At 49.7% G+C, this 19170-nt stretch overlaps 2 protein-coding genes across 2 annotated transcripts in view; one reads left to right on the top strand and one right to left on the bottom strand.

Annotated features, from left to right (window-relative positions):
- Positions 1-8626, top strand: part of RAB17 (RAB17, member RAS oncogene family) — a 28165-nt gene extending 19539 nt beyond the window's left edge. The window contains exons 3-6 of the mRNA XM_015418269.1: positions 4265-4416; positions 6146-6271; positions 7770-7863; positions 8505-8626. Coding sequence (XP_015273755.1) covers positions 4265-4416; positions 6146-6271; positions 7770-7863; positions 8505-8626 — 494 coding nt within the window. The remainder of the gene's footprint in view (positions 1-4264; positions 4417-6145; positions 6272-7769; positions 7864-8504) is intronic.
- A 5418-nt stretch (positions 8627-14044) lies between these two features.
- PRLH (prolactin releasing hormone) lies at positions 14045-18238 on the bottom strand. Its single transcript, XM_015418268.1, has 2 exons — positions 18139-18238; positions 14045-14208 (listed from the first exon to the last, which is right to left on the bottom strand). Exons 1-2 carry the CDS (start codon positions 18236-18238, stop codon positions 14045-14047), a joined length of 264 nt encoding a protein of 87 aa, XP_015273754.1.
- Between the last annotated feature and the right edge of the window lie 932 nt (positions 18239-19170).

The raw sequence follows: 19170 nt of genomic DNA, 5'->3' as shown, positions 1-19170 counted from the left end.
CTCCAACCAGTAGTCAGAGGGCAGCTCCCTAGAGAGGACAGGAAGTCCATCAAGGCTGTGAGGAGATCTGCCCCAGAATGCTGCAGGAGGGAGAGTCACTTCCTGGGCGGGAAGGGCTGTTTGATATAGTGGAGCTTTTGGGCGGGAAACCGGTCTTGGAGAATTGAGAGCAGTCTGCCTGAAGTCTGGAGCCAGTCAGGCTGTCGGCTGGAGACTGCAAGAGGCAGAGGCCATGTTGGGAGTCCTCTAATGAAAGCAAGTCATGTGCCTGCCCTGCAGACCATCTAGACAGGGTATGTGTAGTGAAGGGAGAGATGGAGCGATTTATTATCCACCTTTATTTTAATTCTTCAGTTCACTGTTAATATGCCTGTATATAGTTGAGTGATTTTAAAATAAACTCTTTCACTGTTGACCCTGAGAAGTCCCTCTGTACCACATAGTTCCCCCAGCCGCTTGGACACGCTAAGAGTGGGTTGGGGACTCCCTAAGGAGGAGAATAAGGGCAAAACGGTCAGTTGCCAACTCTCCAGGGGAGCCCCGAAGATTATCAGGAAGCCCCGAGGTGGGTTCCTGGCGACATCAGAGGGAGGTTAGGAGGCTGTCCCGCCTAACCAGAGCCCAAGACAGGGACAGTGGTGGCAGCAATACCCGGAGGCAGTGGTGAAAAACTGCCCCTTCAGGTGCCAGGTCAGGCAAAGGAGGGGTGGGCAGAGCGGGGTCTGCCAGTGGACACGGGCCCGTTCCGCCACACCATATAAACAGAAACCAACCATGAACATATATTCAGATACTAACTTTGGTTCATTTGTGGCTACTGCTTAAATGCATGATGGGAGAAACATGCCACTCTTCTGCTAAGGCTTGTGGCCTTGGCTGCCCGGCTGCAGTTGCACATGTCTCTGATATCCGTCAGCCTAGCTAAATGGAGAACAATAACACCCTGTAACTATATCAGAGATATAAAGATACTTTCATAGCAACATAAGTGTAATGTATTCAAATAGCTGCCATTGAATGCATAACTGCATGTGAACTACATAATTGACTTGCCATGTAAAGCTTCGTCCTGGGCTAGGATCCAAATCCATCCAATCGCATTGCTAGCCCAGGAAGAACCAACCAATCACTTGTCAGCAAGCTCCCTGAGCGGGAACATCCGTGATTGGTCCTTATGTATGCAACCTTATTGGTTGGTATTTGTACAGTAGGCGTGGCTACATTAGCCAGGAGAGTTTAAAAGCAGAACAGCTGCAATGTAAAAGCTGTTCTGGCTATCAGATGTTGATCCGTGTTGGAGTTGTGTTCGAGTTGATGAATAAAGCTGAATCTTTGCTGAATCACTCTCCGACTACTATGTTAAGCGAGCGACTTAACAATAAGAACATAAGAGACACCAATGTTGGATCAGGCCAAAGGCCCATCCAGTCCAACACTCTGTCACACAGTGGCCAAAAATACCAGCTTCAAAAGCGGGTGTTCCTAAAGCAACAACAGAAAGCGGAAGAGGGACTTGAGAAAGTGGAGGAAAATAAAGACGCAGAAGAAGAAGAAGAGAAGGATGGGACTTTGATACCATCTCGATTAGTCTGGCTGAACCATTTGATTTGGAAGCAGAATTAGGGGTTGCCACCCCTAAAGCATTTAAAAACTAATTTGGACTTTGACAGGAGGAGAGGAAAATGCAAAATAGTTTAATGTTGATAGCCTGATGTTTATTCTTAACGCATAACTTTAAACCAATGATATTTACACAATAGCCAAAGAGATTGTGATTGTTTGCTTGACACTTTCATACTATTAACTCTCATATTTTGCTTTAAAGATAATAGGGATGTATCAACAGTCTTATATTATTGTAACATGGATCCTTGTTACTCTTTATTTTAGGTTGTTCCCTTCCCCTTCCCCTGTAGGATTGTAGTCTTGAAAATTAAAAAATAAAGATAGATAGATAGATAGATAGATAGATAGATAGATAGATAGATAGATGATAGATAGATAGATAGATAGATACTTTTAGAGCTTCATAGTCTAAGAAGAGGAAGAGATTGGATTTATACCCTACCCTTCACTACGGAAAGGTGTCTCAGAGCGGTTTACAAACTCCTTTTCCTTCCTACAATAGACACCCTGTGAGGTAGGTGGGGCTGAGAGAGCTCTTGACAGAAACTGCACGGACTCTAATCTGGGAGAACCGGGTTTGATTCCCCACTCCTCCACTTGCACCTGGCTGGATGACCTTGGGCAAGCCATAGTTCTGATAAAAGCTGTCCTTGAAAAAGAGCAGTTTTTGTCAGAGCTCTCTCAGCCTCACCTACCTCGCAGGGTGTCTGTTGTGAGGAGGGGAAGGGAAAGGGGTTTGTAAGCCGCTCTGAGACTCCTTTCCGTAGTGAAGGGCGGGGTATAAATCCAATCTCCTCCTCCTCCACCTTCCAAAGCAGCCATTTTCTCCAGGTGAACTGATCTTTGTCACCTGGAGAACAGTTGTAAATAGTGTTCCCTCTAAGCTAGTGTGAGCTAGCTCACAGTTTTTTAGCCTCCAGCTCACACATTTTTGTCTTAGCTCAGAAAGGATGGCTCCAGAGCAAACTAATTTATGGAGTAGCCAAATCGCTCACTCACAACTTTAATGCCAGTAGCTCACAAAGTAGATTTTTTGCTCACAAGACTCCACAGCTTAGAGGGACCATTGGTTGTAACCCCAGGACGTCTCCAGCCACCACCTGGCGGCTGAAGCCAAAAATGAGAGATCACAGGAGGAAGTGGAAATCCAAACACAACATCCGTGACAAAAATAACAAGGAGTCAATAAAGATACGTTTGCAAAATCATTTACTGCAGTAATTCTGTAGAAAATTCTCTTCTATTATTGCATGTGAGCAATAATGATTTTGCAAACATATCTTTATTGACTCTTTGTTATTTTTGTCACAGATGTTGTGTTTGGATTTTCACCACCCGGCGACTGCCTGATAGAACTGGAGAGATATGTTCTCCTAGGTAAGTTTCTTATATTTGCTGCAAGGGTTCCGATGGGACCCTAGAAAAATGCTGCTAATTTAAGAGTCTTGTACTCACAAAGAGGATGTATTGTGCCTTATGTCTTGTATGTATATCTCTGTCCTTGAAAAAGATTATTTGATGCGGGTAAATTTCCAGTCCCTTGGGGGTCATTGTTTGTGAAATTGACAAGGTGTTGTTCGAAAGTCTGAACATATTGTCAACCTGCACTTTTGATGTATTGTTGTGGTGAATCTATATTTTGAAATATTTGACACCAATATTTATAAAGTAGCATAGAAATTTTTTAAAAAATAAAAATAAAAAGCACAAAATGGATTTACTTTAAGTATACATTTTTTACATACAGTGTTATATATTTTTCCATATCTTCCTAACACTGTGACCCTCGGTTTTTGTACTGTCTACCTCCTGGAGGTTGACGATCCTAACTGGAGATCTGATTGGCTGTGATTTTTTTTTTAAAAAAATTGCTTCAGTAGTAGCTGCAACCACAGCACAAAGATGTTAATTAAAATTTATTTATTTATTTATTTAATTAAACATTTATACGCCGCCCTCCCCGCAAGCGGGCTCAGGGCGGCTTACAAGGGGCATATGCCCATACATAAAACCAGATAAAACAATAAAATCATGGATAGTAACAACAATAACAATAATAAAGTGCTTTTTCTGTAAACAGATGGTCTTAAGTGGTTTGATGGCATCTACATATCCTCCCCAATGGGGTGACACTGTCCAGCAGAAGGTTAAAGCCAGTCCCGCATTATCGATGCCACGTGGTGTGTGGCGGAACTTCCAGGGCGATTCCTAGTCCCGATGGTATTGCCACCGTTGGTGGTGGTGGCAGTGGCGGCCCCTATGCAAAAGCCTGGCGGAAGAGCTCCGTCTTGCAGGCCCTGCAGAATGGCATAAGGTCCCGCAGGGCCCTGATCTCCTCCGGGAGCTCGTTCCACCAGGTTCTCCACTGAGAACCAATGTTGCTTTCCAAAGGCATCTTGTCAAACAGAGCCTCTGCCTGAAATGCTGAAGAGTTACTCTTAAAGCTATGCATGACCTCACTCCCTGACATTTTGTGGCTGTGGCAGTCATTTGGTGGTTGTCTCGGCCTTCTCTGGCAGCCATTTTGCAGTCACACCCACCACCCTGTGTCAGAATTCCGAAGGTGCCCACGCGCTCAAAGAAGTTGGGCACCACTGTCTAGCGGGCTGACTATCGTCAGTTTCTCTCTCGCCTTTAGGTTCCTTCTTCAACCAGTGTGTCACTTTAGACGCCACCACGGTCAAGTTGGAGATCTGGGACACGGCCGGCCAAGAGAAGTACCACAGCGTCTGCCATCTCTATTACCGAGGAGCAAACGCAGCTCTTCTGGTCTACGACATCACCAGGAAGGTAAGGCGAAATGATGTGCTGCTTCCCAACTGAACCTTCACTTGTCCTTCCTCTTCCTCTGTCTCTGTACCTGAATGCGTCATTCGTAGGGCCTGCAGATCTCCCAGATGACAGAGATCAGTTCCCCTGGAGAAAATGGAAGCTTCAGAAGGCAAACTCTATGGCATTAAATATCAATGAGGTTCCTTCTCCTCTCCAAACCCCGCCCTCCTCAGGCTCCACACCCTAAATCTCCAGGTCTTTCCCAACCCGAAGCTGATAACCCTAGATTTGGTGTATATCTCACCTGGAAGAGCATTCCACCAGTTTGGGGCCAGGGTCGAAAAGGCACATCAGGGACGTCGGGGGGGGGGGAGATGCTCTGTTTTCTGGGCACAACTCTATGGTAAAATTATCTTTTACCATAGAGCTTTTGCCCCCAAACCAAAGCATCATCCCCGAGTGCCAACATCACTTCCAGGACTTGTACGCACATTGCTTTAATTTCTGGCGTTCCTCCCTTTGGGGGGGGGTTAATTTCCCCTGCTGGCCAGCTGGCTGGCGGCAGAGAGGTGGGGCCTGGCAGTGGAAGACCCCTGCCCCCACCAGGGGGGGTCTGACATTCCTAGCCCAGCAGCATACAGTTACACAACAGGATATGTTTGCCAACCTCCAGATGGTGGCTGGAGATGCCCTGGAATTCTAACTGATCTCTGGGCTACAGGGATCGGTTCCCCTGGAGGAAATGGTTGTTTTGGAAGGTGGACTCTATAAGAAGAAGAGTTGGATTTTATATCCCACTTTCCCCTACCCAAAGGAGTCTCAAAGCGGCTTACAATCTCCTTCCCTTCCTCTCCCCACAACGGACACCCTGTGGGGTAGGTGGGACTGAGAGAGTTCTGAGCGAACGGTGACTGGCCCAAGGCCACCCAGTCGGCTGCATGTGGAAAAGTAGGGAATCAAACCCAGTTCTCCAGATTGGAGTCCGCTGCTCTTAACCACCACACCATGATACTCTGCAGAGGTCTCTCGGCTCCTCAGACGCCACCCTCCCCAGTCTCCATCCTCCAGATCTCCAGGTACTTCCCAACCTGGTCCTGGTAACTGTATTTGGTAGTCAGGATATTTAGTTCCAGGCAGGCCTTTTTTAGTAGAAAAAGCCCAGTAGGAACTCATTAGCATAATAGGCCACACCCAACAGCAGAAACCCATTAGCATATTAGGCCACACCCCTGACAACACAGCTCATGAACATATTAGGCCACACCCCCATGTTACCAGAAGTTAGGTCATCCAGCCACAGCCACCTTTTTCCTCTTATTCTGTTCACCTTGTTTGTTGTCAAAACCCAGGGCTTTTTTTTGTAGCAAGAACCACTTTGCATGTTAGGCCATACACCCCTAATGTAGCCAATCCTCATGAGTTTCTGCTGTTGGGTGTGGCCTATTATGCTAATGAGTTCCTGCTGGGCGTGGCCAACTCAGGAGCCAGCCGGAACTCCGTTCCTGTGCATTCCTGCCCCAAAATAGCCCTGGTTCCAGGATGCATCCCCTTGCAATCACCCCGTGTTCAACTTCGGTTGCCATGTGGTTCCCCACTCACTCAATGTAGCTTGATTTTTTAACCATCCTGAATAATGCGGCATCGACCACGAACTTGTCCACTGTGCCACACACCAATCATCTGAAAATTAGAAGCGTGTGGTAACGTAACTATTTTAACCATTTACATTTCTTTTTTTGCTTGCCAGGAAAGTTTCGAGAAAGCAAAGGTGTGGCTGAGTGAACTGGAGAAGGAATTCCTTCAGAATGAAATAGTTATCATCTTGGTTGGCAATAAGCTAGATCTTTCAGAAGAACGGGAAGTCACCATAGAGGCAGGTAGCTCTTGTTGTGGTCTGGAATGCTATGGGGGGAAGGGGTTCCAACCTCCAGGTAGAAGCTGGGGATCTCCCAGTATTGCAACCAATGCTCCCTCCAGTGCCGGATTTACGCATAAACTAAATAAGCTACAGCTTAGGGCCTCGCAATCTGCTGGGGCCTCGAATAAAAACACAATATAAAAAATGATTTCAAATATTAAAAAGGCGTTTATATTTTAAATTTTTCTGAGACCAGCTGATGTAATTTAAAACAGTAGGGGGCCTCTGGGTTTTGTATAGCTTAGGGCCTCAGCAAGTCTAAATCCGGCCCTGGCTCCCTCTAAGCTGTGGAGTCTTGCGAGCTGAAATTCTACACTTTGTGAGCTAACACCATTAAAGTTGTGACCGAGCGATTTGGCTCCTGCATAAATTAGCTTGCTCTGGAGCCATCCTTCCTGAGCTCAGACAAAAAATTGTGTGAGCCGGAGGTTAAAAAACTGAGCTAGCTCACACTAGCTTAGAGGGAACACTGATTGCAACTGATCTCCAGGCGAAAGAGATCAGTTCACCTGGAGAAAATGGCTGCTTTGGAAGGTGAAGCCAGTTTGGTATAGTGGTTAACAGCGGTGTAGTGGTTTTGGAAGCAGAGGACTTTTTTGCTGACTGGAAAGATCTGAAAGACTATTTGGAAAAGAACTGGGATGTAAGGTTTATTTAGCTTTGACAATTATTGAAGGCAATAGATAATAAAAATAGAGTAGGATGTATTACTCAAATAGAGAAAGATAAGTTACCTATAGATATGTGTAATCAAAAAGAAAAAGAGTTAAGGAAGAAGAACTAAGAAGTGGGCAGGAGGTTGGAGCACTGTGGGAAGCCGCATGGGGGGGAAGGGTGGGGGGTATGATGTATTAGCATAAAAGTTGTGATTTATATTTGACTATGTTTATTATATCCTAATAAAAATGGTTTTAAAAAAGAGCAGTGTAGTGGTTAAGAGCGGCAGGACTTTAATCTGGGGGACTGGGTTTGATTCCCCACTCCTGCACATGCAGCCAGCTGGGTGACCTTGGGTCAGTCACAGTTCTCTCAGAGCTCTCTCAGCCCCACCCACCTCACAGGGTGCCTGTTGTGGGGAGAAGAAGGGAAGGAGATTGTAAGCTGCTCTGAGACTCCTTCAGGTAGTGAAGGGTGGGGGATCAAGTTGTTGTTGTTCTTCTGCTGCTGCTGCTGCTAACCAACGTTGTTTGGCAGAGCAATCACAAAGGAATGCAAAGGAAACAAACAAAACCAGAGTTTGCAGCACATAACATATGCTCCGTTTGTATGGCTTTTGCAGTCACAGGGCAGCCCAACCAAGGACGTGGGAATCTTCTAGTTTTTTGCTGCATGCAGAAATGGGTAGCAGGGGGTCCATATGTCTGGCAGGCCACAGTAAATAGCTGACGGCTGATGTGGGGCATCAATGCAGCTAGACGGCTAAAATAATTACATCTTTGTGCTCTCCCTCCAGGAGGCAAAAGAATTCGCAAAAACAAACTGCATATTATACACGGAAACCTCAGCAAAGTCTGATTACCAAGTGACAGAGCTCTTCGTGACACTAGGTGAGTTTTGCTCTCTCGTGCAGCCGGTTTGGTGTAGTGGTTAGGAGCGTGGACTATAATCTGGGAGAACCGGGTTTGATTCCTCACTCCTCCACATGCAGCTATTGGTATGACCTTTGGTCAGTTACAATTCTCTCAGAGCTGTTCTGGAAAGAGCAGTCCTCGAGAGAGCTCTCTCAGCCCCACCTACCTCACAGGGTGTCTGTTGTGGGGAGGGGAAGAGAAAGGAGATTGTAAGCCGCTCTGAGACCCCTTCAGGCACTGAAGGGCAGGGTATAAATCCAATCTCCTCCTCCCTGTTTGTGATTTTGCCACCATGCCACTGCTTGGCCATCCTATCTGTTTTTCCCAGCTTTGCAAGAGGTGGGTGGGGGTGGGACTGAGCACCTGGTAAGGATGCCAGCCTCCAGGCGGGACCTGGAGATCTCCCAGAATCACAGCTCAAATCTAGACTACAGCAATCATTTCCCCTGGAGAAAACGGATGCTTGGGAGGGTGGACATTGGCATTGCACCCCACTGAGGTCCCTGTCCTCCCCAGGCTCCACCCCTGCTTTTAATTTGTCTGACCCAAGAGTATTCATAGTATATCACAGAAAGGTAAGATTTCGCCCTGTTTTTCTTTTTTCTTTCCTCCCAAAGCTCATGAGCTGTTAGAACTGGAGCAGCAGAAAGAGAAGCTGCGTCACACGACACATTGGAAAAAATCACGGGTGGATTTGCAAGAGACGGCTTCCCGCCGAATGAAATGCTGCCAGAAATAAAGCCCCGCTGTCCAAACAAGGCCGGGGTGGCTGTGATTTTTCATGCATTCCTCGATGACTGAAGAGATCCCAAGATGCTGATGGGAGCGTGTTGGCAATAACTTGGAAATTGTCGGTCACAACGTGATCACTTTTCGTATCTGATTGTCCTGAACCAGGGGTTCCCAACCTTTTTGAAGCTGTGGGATTCTGATGCGGGGTGGTGGGTGTGACCCCAAAATGGCTGCCGCAGGAGGAAGCCCAAAGGCAGGGGGGAAGAGGGGTAATTTAAGAACTACACTGGGATAGAGGAGTGGGAGAGAATAAAACCAACATTGTGGTGGCTGCCTCTGCCCCAAACAACATTATTTAAATCTGTGTAGCCCATTGGATCGCCAGCGGCCAATTAGGAGCCCTGCTGGGTAAGAGCCCCACCTGGCCCCATCCACATTGTAAGAACACTTGGGTGGGCACCAAGAAAGGAGTCAGTGGGCCCCATGGATTATTGGGAGACTATGAAACGAAAACGTTAGCGGTGTGATGTCATTTCTTTGAAAAGTTCTTTTCCTAGGATCATTTTGCCCATTTCAGTAAAATGAATGAAATATCAACTAGGGTTTGTAGTGCACATACGAAGGTCCAGGAAGCCCACAAAGGTAACTTGCTAGTGGTCCCGGTCCCTAAAGACATCTGGCTGTCCTGGACCAGGGCCAGAGCCTTTTCGGTCCTGGCCCCAACCTCGTGGAATTCTCTCTGAAATACTACCCGGGCCCTGTGAGATCTTATGGAATTCCTCAGGGCCCGTAAGGGTTTTGCTTGAGGGCAGCGACGGTTTCCATCTTGGCTGGCACCCTTTTTCATTCCTTCCGCTGTGTATGTTTGCATGCCCCCTTCCCCCCTGCCCACGGAGTAGCTGGCAGTCTGAAATTGGATTGATCAGTATTCATCACTGGATCTTTTTCTGAAATGAGTTATTCATGTTTTTAAATTGTTTTTATCTTGTCGTGTTTTGATGGATATTGTACATCGCCCAGAGCCCTGCAATAGCAGGGCGATGAATACATTCAATGTATGTATGTATGTATAAATAAATGAATGGATAATACACCCACAGACTGTGGACTGCCAGGTGCTGTGTGTATATGCATTGGTGCACACGTACACACCCACGGGAAGCTGCCTTAAACTGACTCAGACCCTTGGTCCACCAAAGTCAGTATTGTCTGTTTAAACCGGCAGCGGCTCTCCAGGGAGAGGTTTCTCAAATCACCTACTGCCTGGTCCTTTGAACCGGAGATGCCGGGGATTGAACCTGGGATCTTCTGCATGCCAAGCAGATGTTCTACGCATGAGCCATGGCTCCTCCCAAGAGAAGAGTAAAGGCAGTTTGCCATTGCCTTCCTCCACATAGAAGAAGAAGAGAAGAGATTGGATTTATACCCCGCCCTTCACTACCCAAAGAGGTCGTGGCTTACAAACTCCTTTCCCTTCCCCGCCCCACAACAGACACCCTGTGAGGTAGGCGGGGCTGAGAGAGCTCTGACAGAAACTGCTCTTTTTCAAGGACAGCTCTTATCAGAACTATGGTTTGCCCAAGGTCATGCAGCAGGTGCAAGTGGAGGAGTGGGGAATCAAACCCGGTTCTCCCAGATTAGAGTCCGCGCCCTTAACCACTACACCAAACTGGGTCTCTGGTCTTTCTTGGTGGTCTCTCATCCAAGTACTAATCTTGACCAACCCTGCTTTGCTTCTAAGTTCTCATGATCCTGGGCAAAGCCGGGCTATTCAGGCTGCTCTTCTCTGGTCCTGTCACACATCGCTGCAATTCCAGGCAGTCAACAAAGCCGGGACAAATTCCAGGCACTTTATCAAGCACCCGGCAGGCCGCTATATATTATCAGAGACCGTCCCCTTCTTTTGGTACCTGTCCCAGGTAAACCCTGTCCCTGTTTTTCTCTTGGTGGCGGAAGCTGTCTGAGGATGCCCGCTTAAAAAGGTTACCTTCACCTTCCGCTCCAATAGAACAGTTTAGCTGGAAGGTCGGTTTCACTGGGATGCCTTTGAGTTGCTGTCCTAGGATTGCCATAACAATGGCGTGTCCATGGAACGATTAAGCATGTCCTTTTCAACACCCCAACCTTTTATAGTCAGTTTCTGAACAGGCTCTGCCTCTGAAGCCAATGAAAGACCACCCCCACCCCATTTCACGGAAGATCCATCAGCAATAAGTGGTGGAGGCGGATTGTGCCGCCAAGTGACCCCGTAGAGATTCAGTTTGGTGTAGTGGTTAAGTGCGCGGACACTAATCTGGGAGAACCGGGTTTGATTCCCCACTCCTCCACTTGCACCTGGCTGGATGACCTTGGGCAAGCCATAGTTCTGGCACAGCTCTCCTTGAAAAAGAGCAGTTTCTGTCAGAGCTCTCTCAGCCCCACCTACCCCACAGGGTGTCTGTTGTGGGGAGGGAAAGGGAAAGGAGTTTGTAAGCCGCTCTGAGACACCTTTGGGTAGTGAAGGGCGGGGTATAAATTCAATCTGCTCCTCCTCCTCCTCTTCTTCTTCTTCTTCTTGGCAAGAGATGAACAAAGGTGGTTTGCCATTGCCTGCCTCTGCATGCCAACCCTGAACTCCCTTGGTGGTCTCCCATCCAAGTACTAACAGGGGGCCGACTCAGCTCAGCTTCTGAGTTCTGATGAGATCGGGCCAGTTTGGGCCACCCAGCTCCGGGTTCAGCAATAAGGACACACAGAGCATCCTTTCCTTCTTGCTATCTGATGCTGTCCTTTGAAGCAGAATGCTATTTTTAGGGATGAGACTTACTCTCTTGCTCCATGAAAAATAACTGGTGACATTGTAAGTCGCCGTGAGTCACTGTGGATAGTGAGAAGAGGTAGGTAGAAATTTTTAGAGACAGATAGAGAGGTCAAGGCACACAGAGCATCCTTTCCTTCCTGCTACCTGATACTAACTATCCTTTGAAGTAGAAGGCTTGTTCTTAGGGACGAGACATCCTTCCTTCCGACTTGACACTCTTCTCTCTTGCACACACAAAGAAAGAGCACACACTCTCCATCTTTGTCACCATGGATGCAGGGCAGGCATTCTCCATCCTCATCCACCTAGTTAGTTAGATTAGGTTCTTACCCTATCTTTCCACCCGCACTATCTGGAATGTAGTTCCTTGAATAAAGGATTCTTATTAGTTTGAAACTGACAAGTGGCTCCGTGTAACTCTGTAAGTCTGCTAGTAGTACACATAGTACTCAGAAGCTACTGCTGCGTGTAGCCTCATACCCTCTGCTATGTATAGAGATTCCTGGCTGCCCCACACCAGTGAATCTAAGAGAGGCAGCCTTTGACTGCTAGTTTTAGGTGGTCATCGTGTCTCCTGTCTCTGACAAAGGGAGATTTGACTTATGAAATCTAGTCAGTCTCTAAGGTGTTCTTGGACTCCAATCTAGCTGCTCTACTGTAAACCAACACGGGTACCCTCTGAAGTGATCAGCACGTCTCCTGGGGCACCTTACACCAATAAGATGTGCCACAGAACAGTTTTACATGACTTCCGTCGCACCTCCACCTAGGCTCAGCTGCTGGGTAGGAAGAACAGCTGCTGGGTAGGAAGAACAGATTTTGAGATCCTGCGATGTGGTCTAGTGGGGAAGGCTCAGTTCTAGGGCCCAACGAGACTTTATGGAAGTGTGCATTCATGATCCTTCTAAGGCAGATTGGGAGGGCCTCTCTGCAGGCGGTAAACCAACAGGGGGAGATGCCAGGAGGGCTCTCCTACAGTGTAGTAGCATCCAGGCGTCATTTCATAGAAAAAGAGGTGCAGGAGCTCATTAGCATAACTCGTCAGCATAACTTATTTGCATATGCCACGCCCCCTGACATCACCGGAAGTGTGTCAGAAGGCAACACCCATCGCTCAGGCTCCACTGGACTGTTTTGGATTGCTATCTATTGGGGGTGGGGGACGTGCAATTCTGTCCCTCACAGAGGAGGGAGAGCTTGTACTTGAATAAAACTGGGTCTTAAAGGTGCCACTGGACTGTTTTGGACTGGGGAGCGGGGGGGGGGCTCTGCAACTTATCTGGCTGCTTCTTGCTCTGACTTAGGGCTGCTGGGAGCAGGGGGTGGGGCTTGTTGCATGTGCCCGCCCCCTGGGCTCTTTACTGCCGGAGCTCCGCTCCTGTGCGCTCCTGCAGGAAATGACCCCTGCTCTGCTCCTAGGAGCTTGGTAGCGAGAGGGCTCTGCTTAGGCCTGGCAGAGGCCTCCCTACCGTCCTTCTAGAGTTCCTTCCCTTGTTCCATTCTGTGGGGAGGGAGGGAGGCACGCTGGCATTGATGTGTGTTGGTTGGCTTTTCCCATTTATGGCTGACACAGGTGCGTCGTGGGCCAGCCGCTCTGTGATTGGTGGGTGTGGGTGGTGTTGCTAGGTTCCCTGGAATGGCTGCTGTGCATCACAGGCTGGGTCGTTACTCTGGCACTGTGTGGCCACCCCTGGCTTAGGGTCCCTGGATTGCTCGGCCCAACAGTTCACAGCTAAGAACAGCAAATGGTTGCCGGCAGGGGTCGTTTCGTAGAAAAAGAGCTAGGGGAACTCATTAGCATAACTCATTAGCATATGCCACACACCCTGACATCAGGGGCCCGGCGGTGGACCTGCAAGGCCGGCGGGAGTGCGAGGAAGCCCCGCCAAGGCCTTCCCTGGCCCCAGGCAGGCAGGGGTGGGGAGAGGCGGGGAGGAAGCAACTTACCCTCCCTCTTCTCCTGCCTCCTCCTGGCTGAATGAGGGCTGGAAGCAGGGGGCGGGGCTTTGTCATGTGCCCTGCCCCCGTACCTCACCCGGGGGAACTGCGATCCCCGCGACCCCCCCCCCAAAAAATGACCTCCCGGGTCCTTTCTGGGATCTTCTGCCACCCGTGCTTTGCACATGCGGCGTGATGACATCACCTGGAAGTGACATCATCATGTTGCCAATGTTGGTGTGTGTGTGTGTGACACAATGACATCACTTCCGGGTGACGTCATCGAATGGGGACGTTGCGCAACGGCGTCCCTGTTTGGGGTGGGTGGGGTTTCCCTGGCCACCCAGCTGGCCAGCGGTGGATCAAAGCCCTCAAAAGTGGGGGAACCCCCAATGGGACCTGGGGGCCGGGAACCCTAGAACAGCATCCTGCCCTGCAAGAGTTTGACAAATAGATTTTCGACAGTCAAAGCAAAACATAACTGTGAGGAGACGGATGATCTACTGGAATCCTTCTTCCAGGTATTGCCAAGGCCATGGCTTTAGCCATAAAAGTGAGTCCGCTGTAAGGCCTAATGTCTTTATTCGCCCTCAGGGGAAAATTAAAAGTGTGTTTGGGTGTGGGTGTGTGTGTGTGTGGGTGGGTGTTATTTCTTGTCATGACTGCCAATGATTCCCTTGGGTAGCGTCATTCATCTTGTGCAGATTCACTGCTCTCCACTATAGGGAAGCAAGCTTGCGGGTGCCCGAATCTCAGCTTCTGGACGCTCTCTGCGGCTGCCCTCCGCCTGCCGAACCGTCCCACCGGCCGGATCCCTCGCCCCGTGTACCAGGAAGGATCGATATCAGGATCTAGAAGAAGAAGAAGAAGAGATTGGATTTATACCCCGCCCTTCACTTGTAGTCTCAGAGCGGCTTACAAGCTCCTTTCCCTTCCCCTCCCCACAACAGACACCCTGTGAGGTGGGTGGGGCTGAGAGAACTCTGACAGAAACTGTTCTTTTTCAAGGACAGCTCTTATCAGAACCATGGCTTGCCCAAGGTCATCCAGCCAGGTGCAGGTGGAGGAGTGGGGGAATCAAACCCAGTTCTCCCAGATTAGAGTCCGCGCACTTAACCATGACACCAAACTGGCAAAACGCCAGAGATAAGGAGAACCCAGGGGAAAGACGATGCTTCTTCCTCCCTCCGCTGACACTTTCCTACAGCACACCCAGAGCCCAGGCTAAAGCCCTGATGCGCTCGTTGGACATTTTTGCACATATTCGGGAAACGCATGCAAAATATTTTCAGAAGAGATGCTGTTGAGCTGGGGGCCTTTCCTGTACCGCAGAACACTGTGGTCATTGGTGTTGCATCATTAGTCACCCTCTGGACTCATCAGGTTGGAAAAAAAAGGATAAAAGGCCTTGACTATATAAAATAAATATAATGTGGAATGGAGCTTAATGCACATCTACAGATGCACACTCTCTGGCTGCCAATCCAGGGAAGCTTGGGGGGGGGGGCAGAGACTAGGAAAGGGGAGCTTCGTGGATGCTGTGTCAACACTCCCAGGTGATCGCCCAGAAGTGATGTCATGCACACACATACACACACACACCTCAGTGCTCTAGGAAATTCCTAGAGTGTCACAGGAGGCTGTGACGTCATCCCCCCCATTTCTCCCACTGTCCAGTCGCTGGAGTGTGGGTGATTAAAAGGTAGGGGCGGGAGTTTGCCTGCTGCAGGAAGGCAAATGGTAACCCTGTGCACACCTGATCGGTCTAATATTATGGCTTTCCAGCCAGTTTTGGATAGTGAGAGGCAGGGCTTTTTTTGTAGAAAAAGCCCAGCAGGAACTCAGTAGCATAATAGGCCACACCCCGATAGCACTGCTCATTAACATATTAGGCCACACCCCATGCCTTCCCTTGGCTTGCCCGGGCGCCCTGCGGCTGCCGGGGAAGGCTCAGGGAGGTATTTAAATGCCTCCCTGATCCTTCCAGGGCTCCCCCCCCCCTGGCCTGCCCACCTCGAAGTCGCCATGGGTGTCGCTCTCCAGGCCTTCCCTCTGTAGTCACACATGCAGAGGTTTTGGCTGTAGTGGGTGTGGCCAACTCTGAAGCCAGCCGGAACGCCGTTCCTGTGCGTTCCTGCCCAAAAATAGCCCTGGTGAGAGGGTTCCCGAGCCTGCTCATTGGACAAAGGGTCCAATAACAAAGGGTCCAATGACAAAGGGTCATGTAGACAAGCCTCCATCTTGGCCCATGCAGTATTCATGCTAGGATTCTTGGCCTGCCCCTGTGAGACCTGCAGTAATGCTGCTCAGGCCCATAGCTACAGTGGGGCATTTGGGGGCCCTGCCCCCTTAATTAAAAGCCCCACCCTGCAACTAGGCATTCTAGAAACCTTATTTGGGGGGTATTTTTGTGTGTATAGAAACCTTATTTTTGAGGAGAGATCCCCTGCAAGCAACAGCCCCGTGGCTTTGCCCTTGGACTTCTCTCTTCCTCCCACTGTGGAATTCTTGGGGGGCCATCATGGGACCTGGGAAAAGATTGCTCAGAAAAATGCCTTCTGAATTCCCTTCCACAGGGCAAGAAAGCTTAGAAGGGAACTCAGACGTACATCTCCAACAATCCCCCTGTTCTGCTAGGCCAGTCCTGCTGTAGACCACCTGGGTCATGGTGAGTCTTTCAAAAGCATTTCCCATGAGCCTTTGGGAAAAAGCAGCAGGCAGTGGGGTGTGTCTCTCCTCAAAAATAAGGTTTCTGGCACGGCTATTTGTGGGCCCGAGCTTTTAATTAAGGGGGCAGGGGCTTCAGACAAATTGGGCCCCCCCCCCCCCCGAATAATGCCTGTTCGGCATTAATCGGCCCGCTGAAAGCCAAATCAGATTCTCTAATATGATTCGTCTGGCCAAACAGGGATTCCCCGAATGGATGCCGTATATTTGGCATCCATTTGGGGAATCCCTTTGCTGGGTGAGGGGAAGGCAGGGGTAGGCATTTAAATGCCTACCCACTCCTTCAAGGGCCTCCCCCGGCTCGCCTGCCTTGGCAGGCAAGCCAGGGAAGGCGGGGGGGGGGATCTGCAGGCCTTGCCCAACTCATCAGCTTCATCAGGCAGACTGGAGAAGGTATGGGGAGGCATTTAAATGCCTTCCCGCACCCTCCTGGGCCTTTCCTGGCTCACCTGCCTTGGCAGGCGGGCCAGAGAAGTGGGGGGGCTCACTCTAGGCCTTCCCTGGCTCTCCAGCTTCGGTGGGTGGGCCAGGGAGGGCAGGGGGGCTAGCTCGGGGGCAGCAGGCTTCCTTCACTGAAGGGAAGGCAAATTGCAAATTTGTGCCCTTTTCATTATACCAACAAATTGCCTTCCCTTCAATGAAGGGAGCGTGCTGCCTCTGCGGCATGACTGGGGGGGGGGGGGTTTAAACTTAAAACTTGAGTCGCGCCGCTGAGGCGACATGCTCCCTTTGTTGAAGGGAAGGCAATTTGCCTTCCCTTCAGTGATAGGAAACCCCCCTTCAAGGAGGGGTTTATTATACCCTATGGGGACAGTCGATTGAGCCGAATGTGAGTCGGCTGGCCGAATGCCACCGCAATCGGCTTGCGTTGCCGAAAGTGGCATTCGGGGGTCATTTGTGTGGCCGAATCACATTCGGCCCAATTCAGCCAAATCCGAATGAGCCGAATTTATTTATGTATGTATTTTGCACATCTCTACTAGAAACAGGCTTGGATCCTCCCCCTTTAAAGACAGGCATTCAGATTAATTTAATTAACTGTAATTTAACTGCCCCCCCCCCGAACAAAAAAATCCTGGCTGTGGGCCTCTTTTTTCTTCCCCTTGTCACCCTTGAATCACTGGAACTCTTTGAAAGACTGTCACTTAGAGAAGGGCAGGGAGCTGTTCCTGTTGGCAGCAGAGGATAGGACACGCAAGAATGGGTTGAAATTACAGGCAGAAAGGTACTGGCTGGATATTAGGATAATATTTTTTACAGTACGAGTAGTTCAGCAGTGGAATCAGTTGCCAAGGGAGGTAGTGAGCTCCCCCTCACTGGCAGTCTTTAAGCAGCGGCAGGATGAACTCTTGTCAGAGATACTTTAGGCTGATCCTGAACTGAGCAGGGGGTTGGACAAGATGGCCTGTACAGCCCCCTCCAACTCTATGAATTTGTGTTTCTGTGGCAGAAACATGCTCTTATGCATAGCTCGAAAAGGCATAGACGCTTTCTTCGCATTGTATCTGAGGAAGCGAGCTCTGACTCATGAGAGCTCCTACTGGAATATTGTTAGTCCTTATGGTACCCCAGGACTTCTGTTTGGTTTTGCTGTAACAGGTAGGGTTGCCAGGTCTTACGTGCATCCCAGCAGGGGGCTCTAGCCCAGCTCCTGAGGTCTTCTGGCATGTGTGCAACACAAGCACGCTGTGATAATGTCACCCAGAAGTGATGTCATCGCACCGGGCACATCTTTCAGGAGACGCTCTAGCATTTGGGTTAAAAAAACCCCTCTATGGTCACCATAGAGTTTTTACCCAAATGCTAGAGCGACCCCCGCATGATGTGCCTGGCGCAATAAAGTCATCTCAGGGTGACGTCATCATGCCAGGCATGTCAGGCACAATGGGGCTCTTTGGGGGTGGGGCTCCCCCCATCAGCTAGTTGGCCGCAGCGGATTAGGGCCCCCAAAAGCGGGGAAAACCCCGCCTCCATCAGGGGGATGGCAACCTTAGTAGGCTCTAAAACAATCTCTGGCCATGAACGACAGGCTCACACTCATTTCCCAAACCTACTTCTGATTTCCATGGACCGCGCAACGATTCTGCTTCCGGCATTGGGCAGGGCCAGGCACAGCAGCAGCAAGCACACGAGGCAGGCGGCAGGCACTTTCATTCCTTCCAGATTGGCACCGGGTTCCTCCAACTTGTCCCCGAAAGTGTGTGCTCGGCCTGCAGTCACAGGGGAGAAACAGTCTCGTGTGAGGAAGAGGGACTCCGCCAAAGAGCTGTCCTTGAATGGCAGAGCCCCCGGACAAAAGAGTACCAGGATTTAGAATGGGATTACTTCGGTTGCCAGCGCTGGGTCGGGAAACGTGTGGAGATCTTGGGGGTGGAGCTTGAGGAGGGCGGGGTTTGGGGAGGGGAGGGACCTCAGCAGGGTACAATAGGGCTGCCAGGCCTGACTAAGGAAATATCTGGGACACTGAGGGTGGAGTCAGGAGCAGGTATGTGACATCATTTTTGTGATGTCACATCCTGCGGTTTCACTTCCAGTTCCACCCCCCCACATCCAGAAGGGTCCTGTGATTTCACAGTAGGAGCTTGTGCTTCTAACACAGGGGTTGCTCTCCACTCATTCTCCAGCCAAGCCGCGCACACTGGTACCATTTAGGGTTGCCGGGTGAGGCTGACAGGCTGGTGGGGGGCTTTCCAGGAGCCTCCGGGAGAAGGGAAGGAAGAGGTACAATTGAACTCCAAAGGGAGTTCTGGCCATCGCATTTAAAGGGACTGCATTCCTTTTCGATGCCTTCCATCCATTGGAAATAATGGAGGCTGGGGGCACCTTTTTTGGGGCTCATAGAATTGGACCCCTGGGTTCAATCTTTTGAAACTTGGGGGTTGGTTTGAGTAGAGGCACCAGCAGCTATGCTGAAAATATGGTGCTTCTAACTCAAAAAAACAGGGGCCCCCAGAGCCCCAGATATGCATGGATTGATTCTCCGTTATACCCTATGGAGAAAGGAAGGAAGGAAGGAAGGAAGGAAGGAAGGAAGGAAGGAAGGAAGGAAGGAAGGAAGGGAGGGAGGGAGGGAGGGAGGGAGGGAG

The sequence above is a fragment of the Gekko japonicus genome, unplaced genomic scaffold (genome assembly GCF_001447785.1).
Source record: "Gekko japonicus isolate JY-2015 unplaced genomic scaffold, Gekko_japonicus_V1.1 scaffold3987, whole genome shotgun sequence".
NCBI classification, from domain to species: Eukaryota; Metazoa; Chordata; class Lepidosauria; order Squamata; family Gekkonidae; genus Gekko; species Gekko japonicus.
Note: the sequence above shows the minus strand (reverse complement) of the source record. Positions and strands in the feature narration are given on the sequence as shown.

Bases quoted from the DNA above. Each gene is read 5' to 3' on its own strand.
- PRLH (XM_015418268.1), bottom strand. From the start codon at position 18,238: ATGAAAGTGCCTGCCGCCTGCCTCGTGTGCTTGCTGCTGCTGTGCCTG. The intron at 14,209-18,138 runs GTAGGTTTGGGA...TTCTTCTTCTAG, and splicing joins GCGGTCCATGGAAATCAGAA to ATCCTGATATCGATCCTTCC.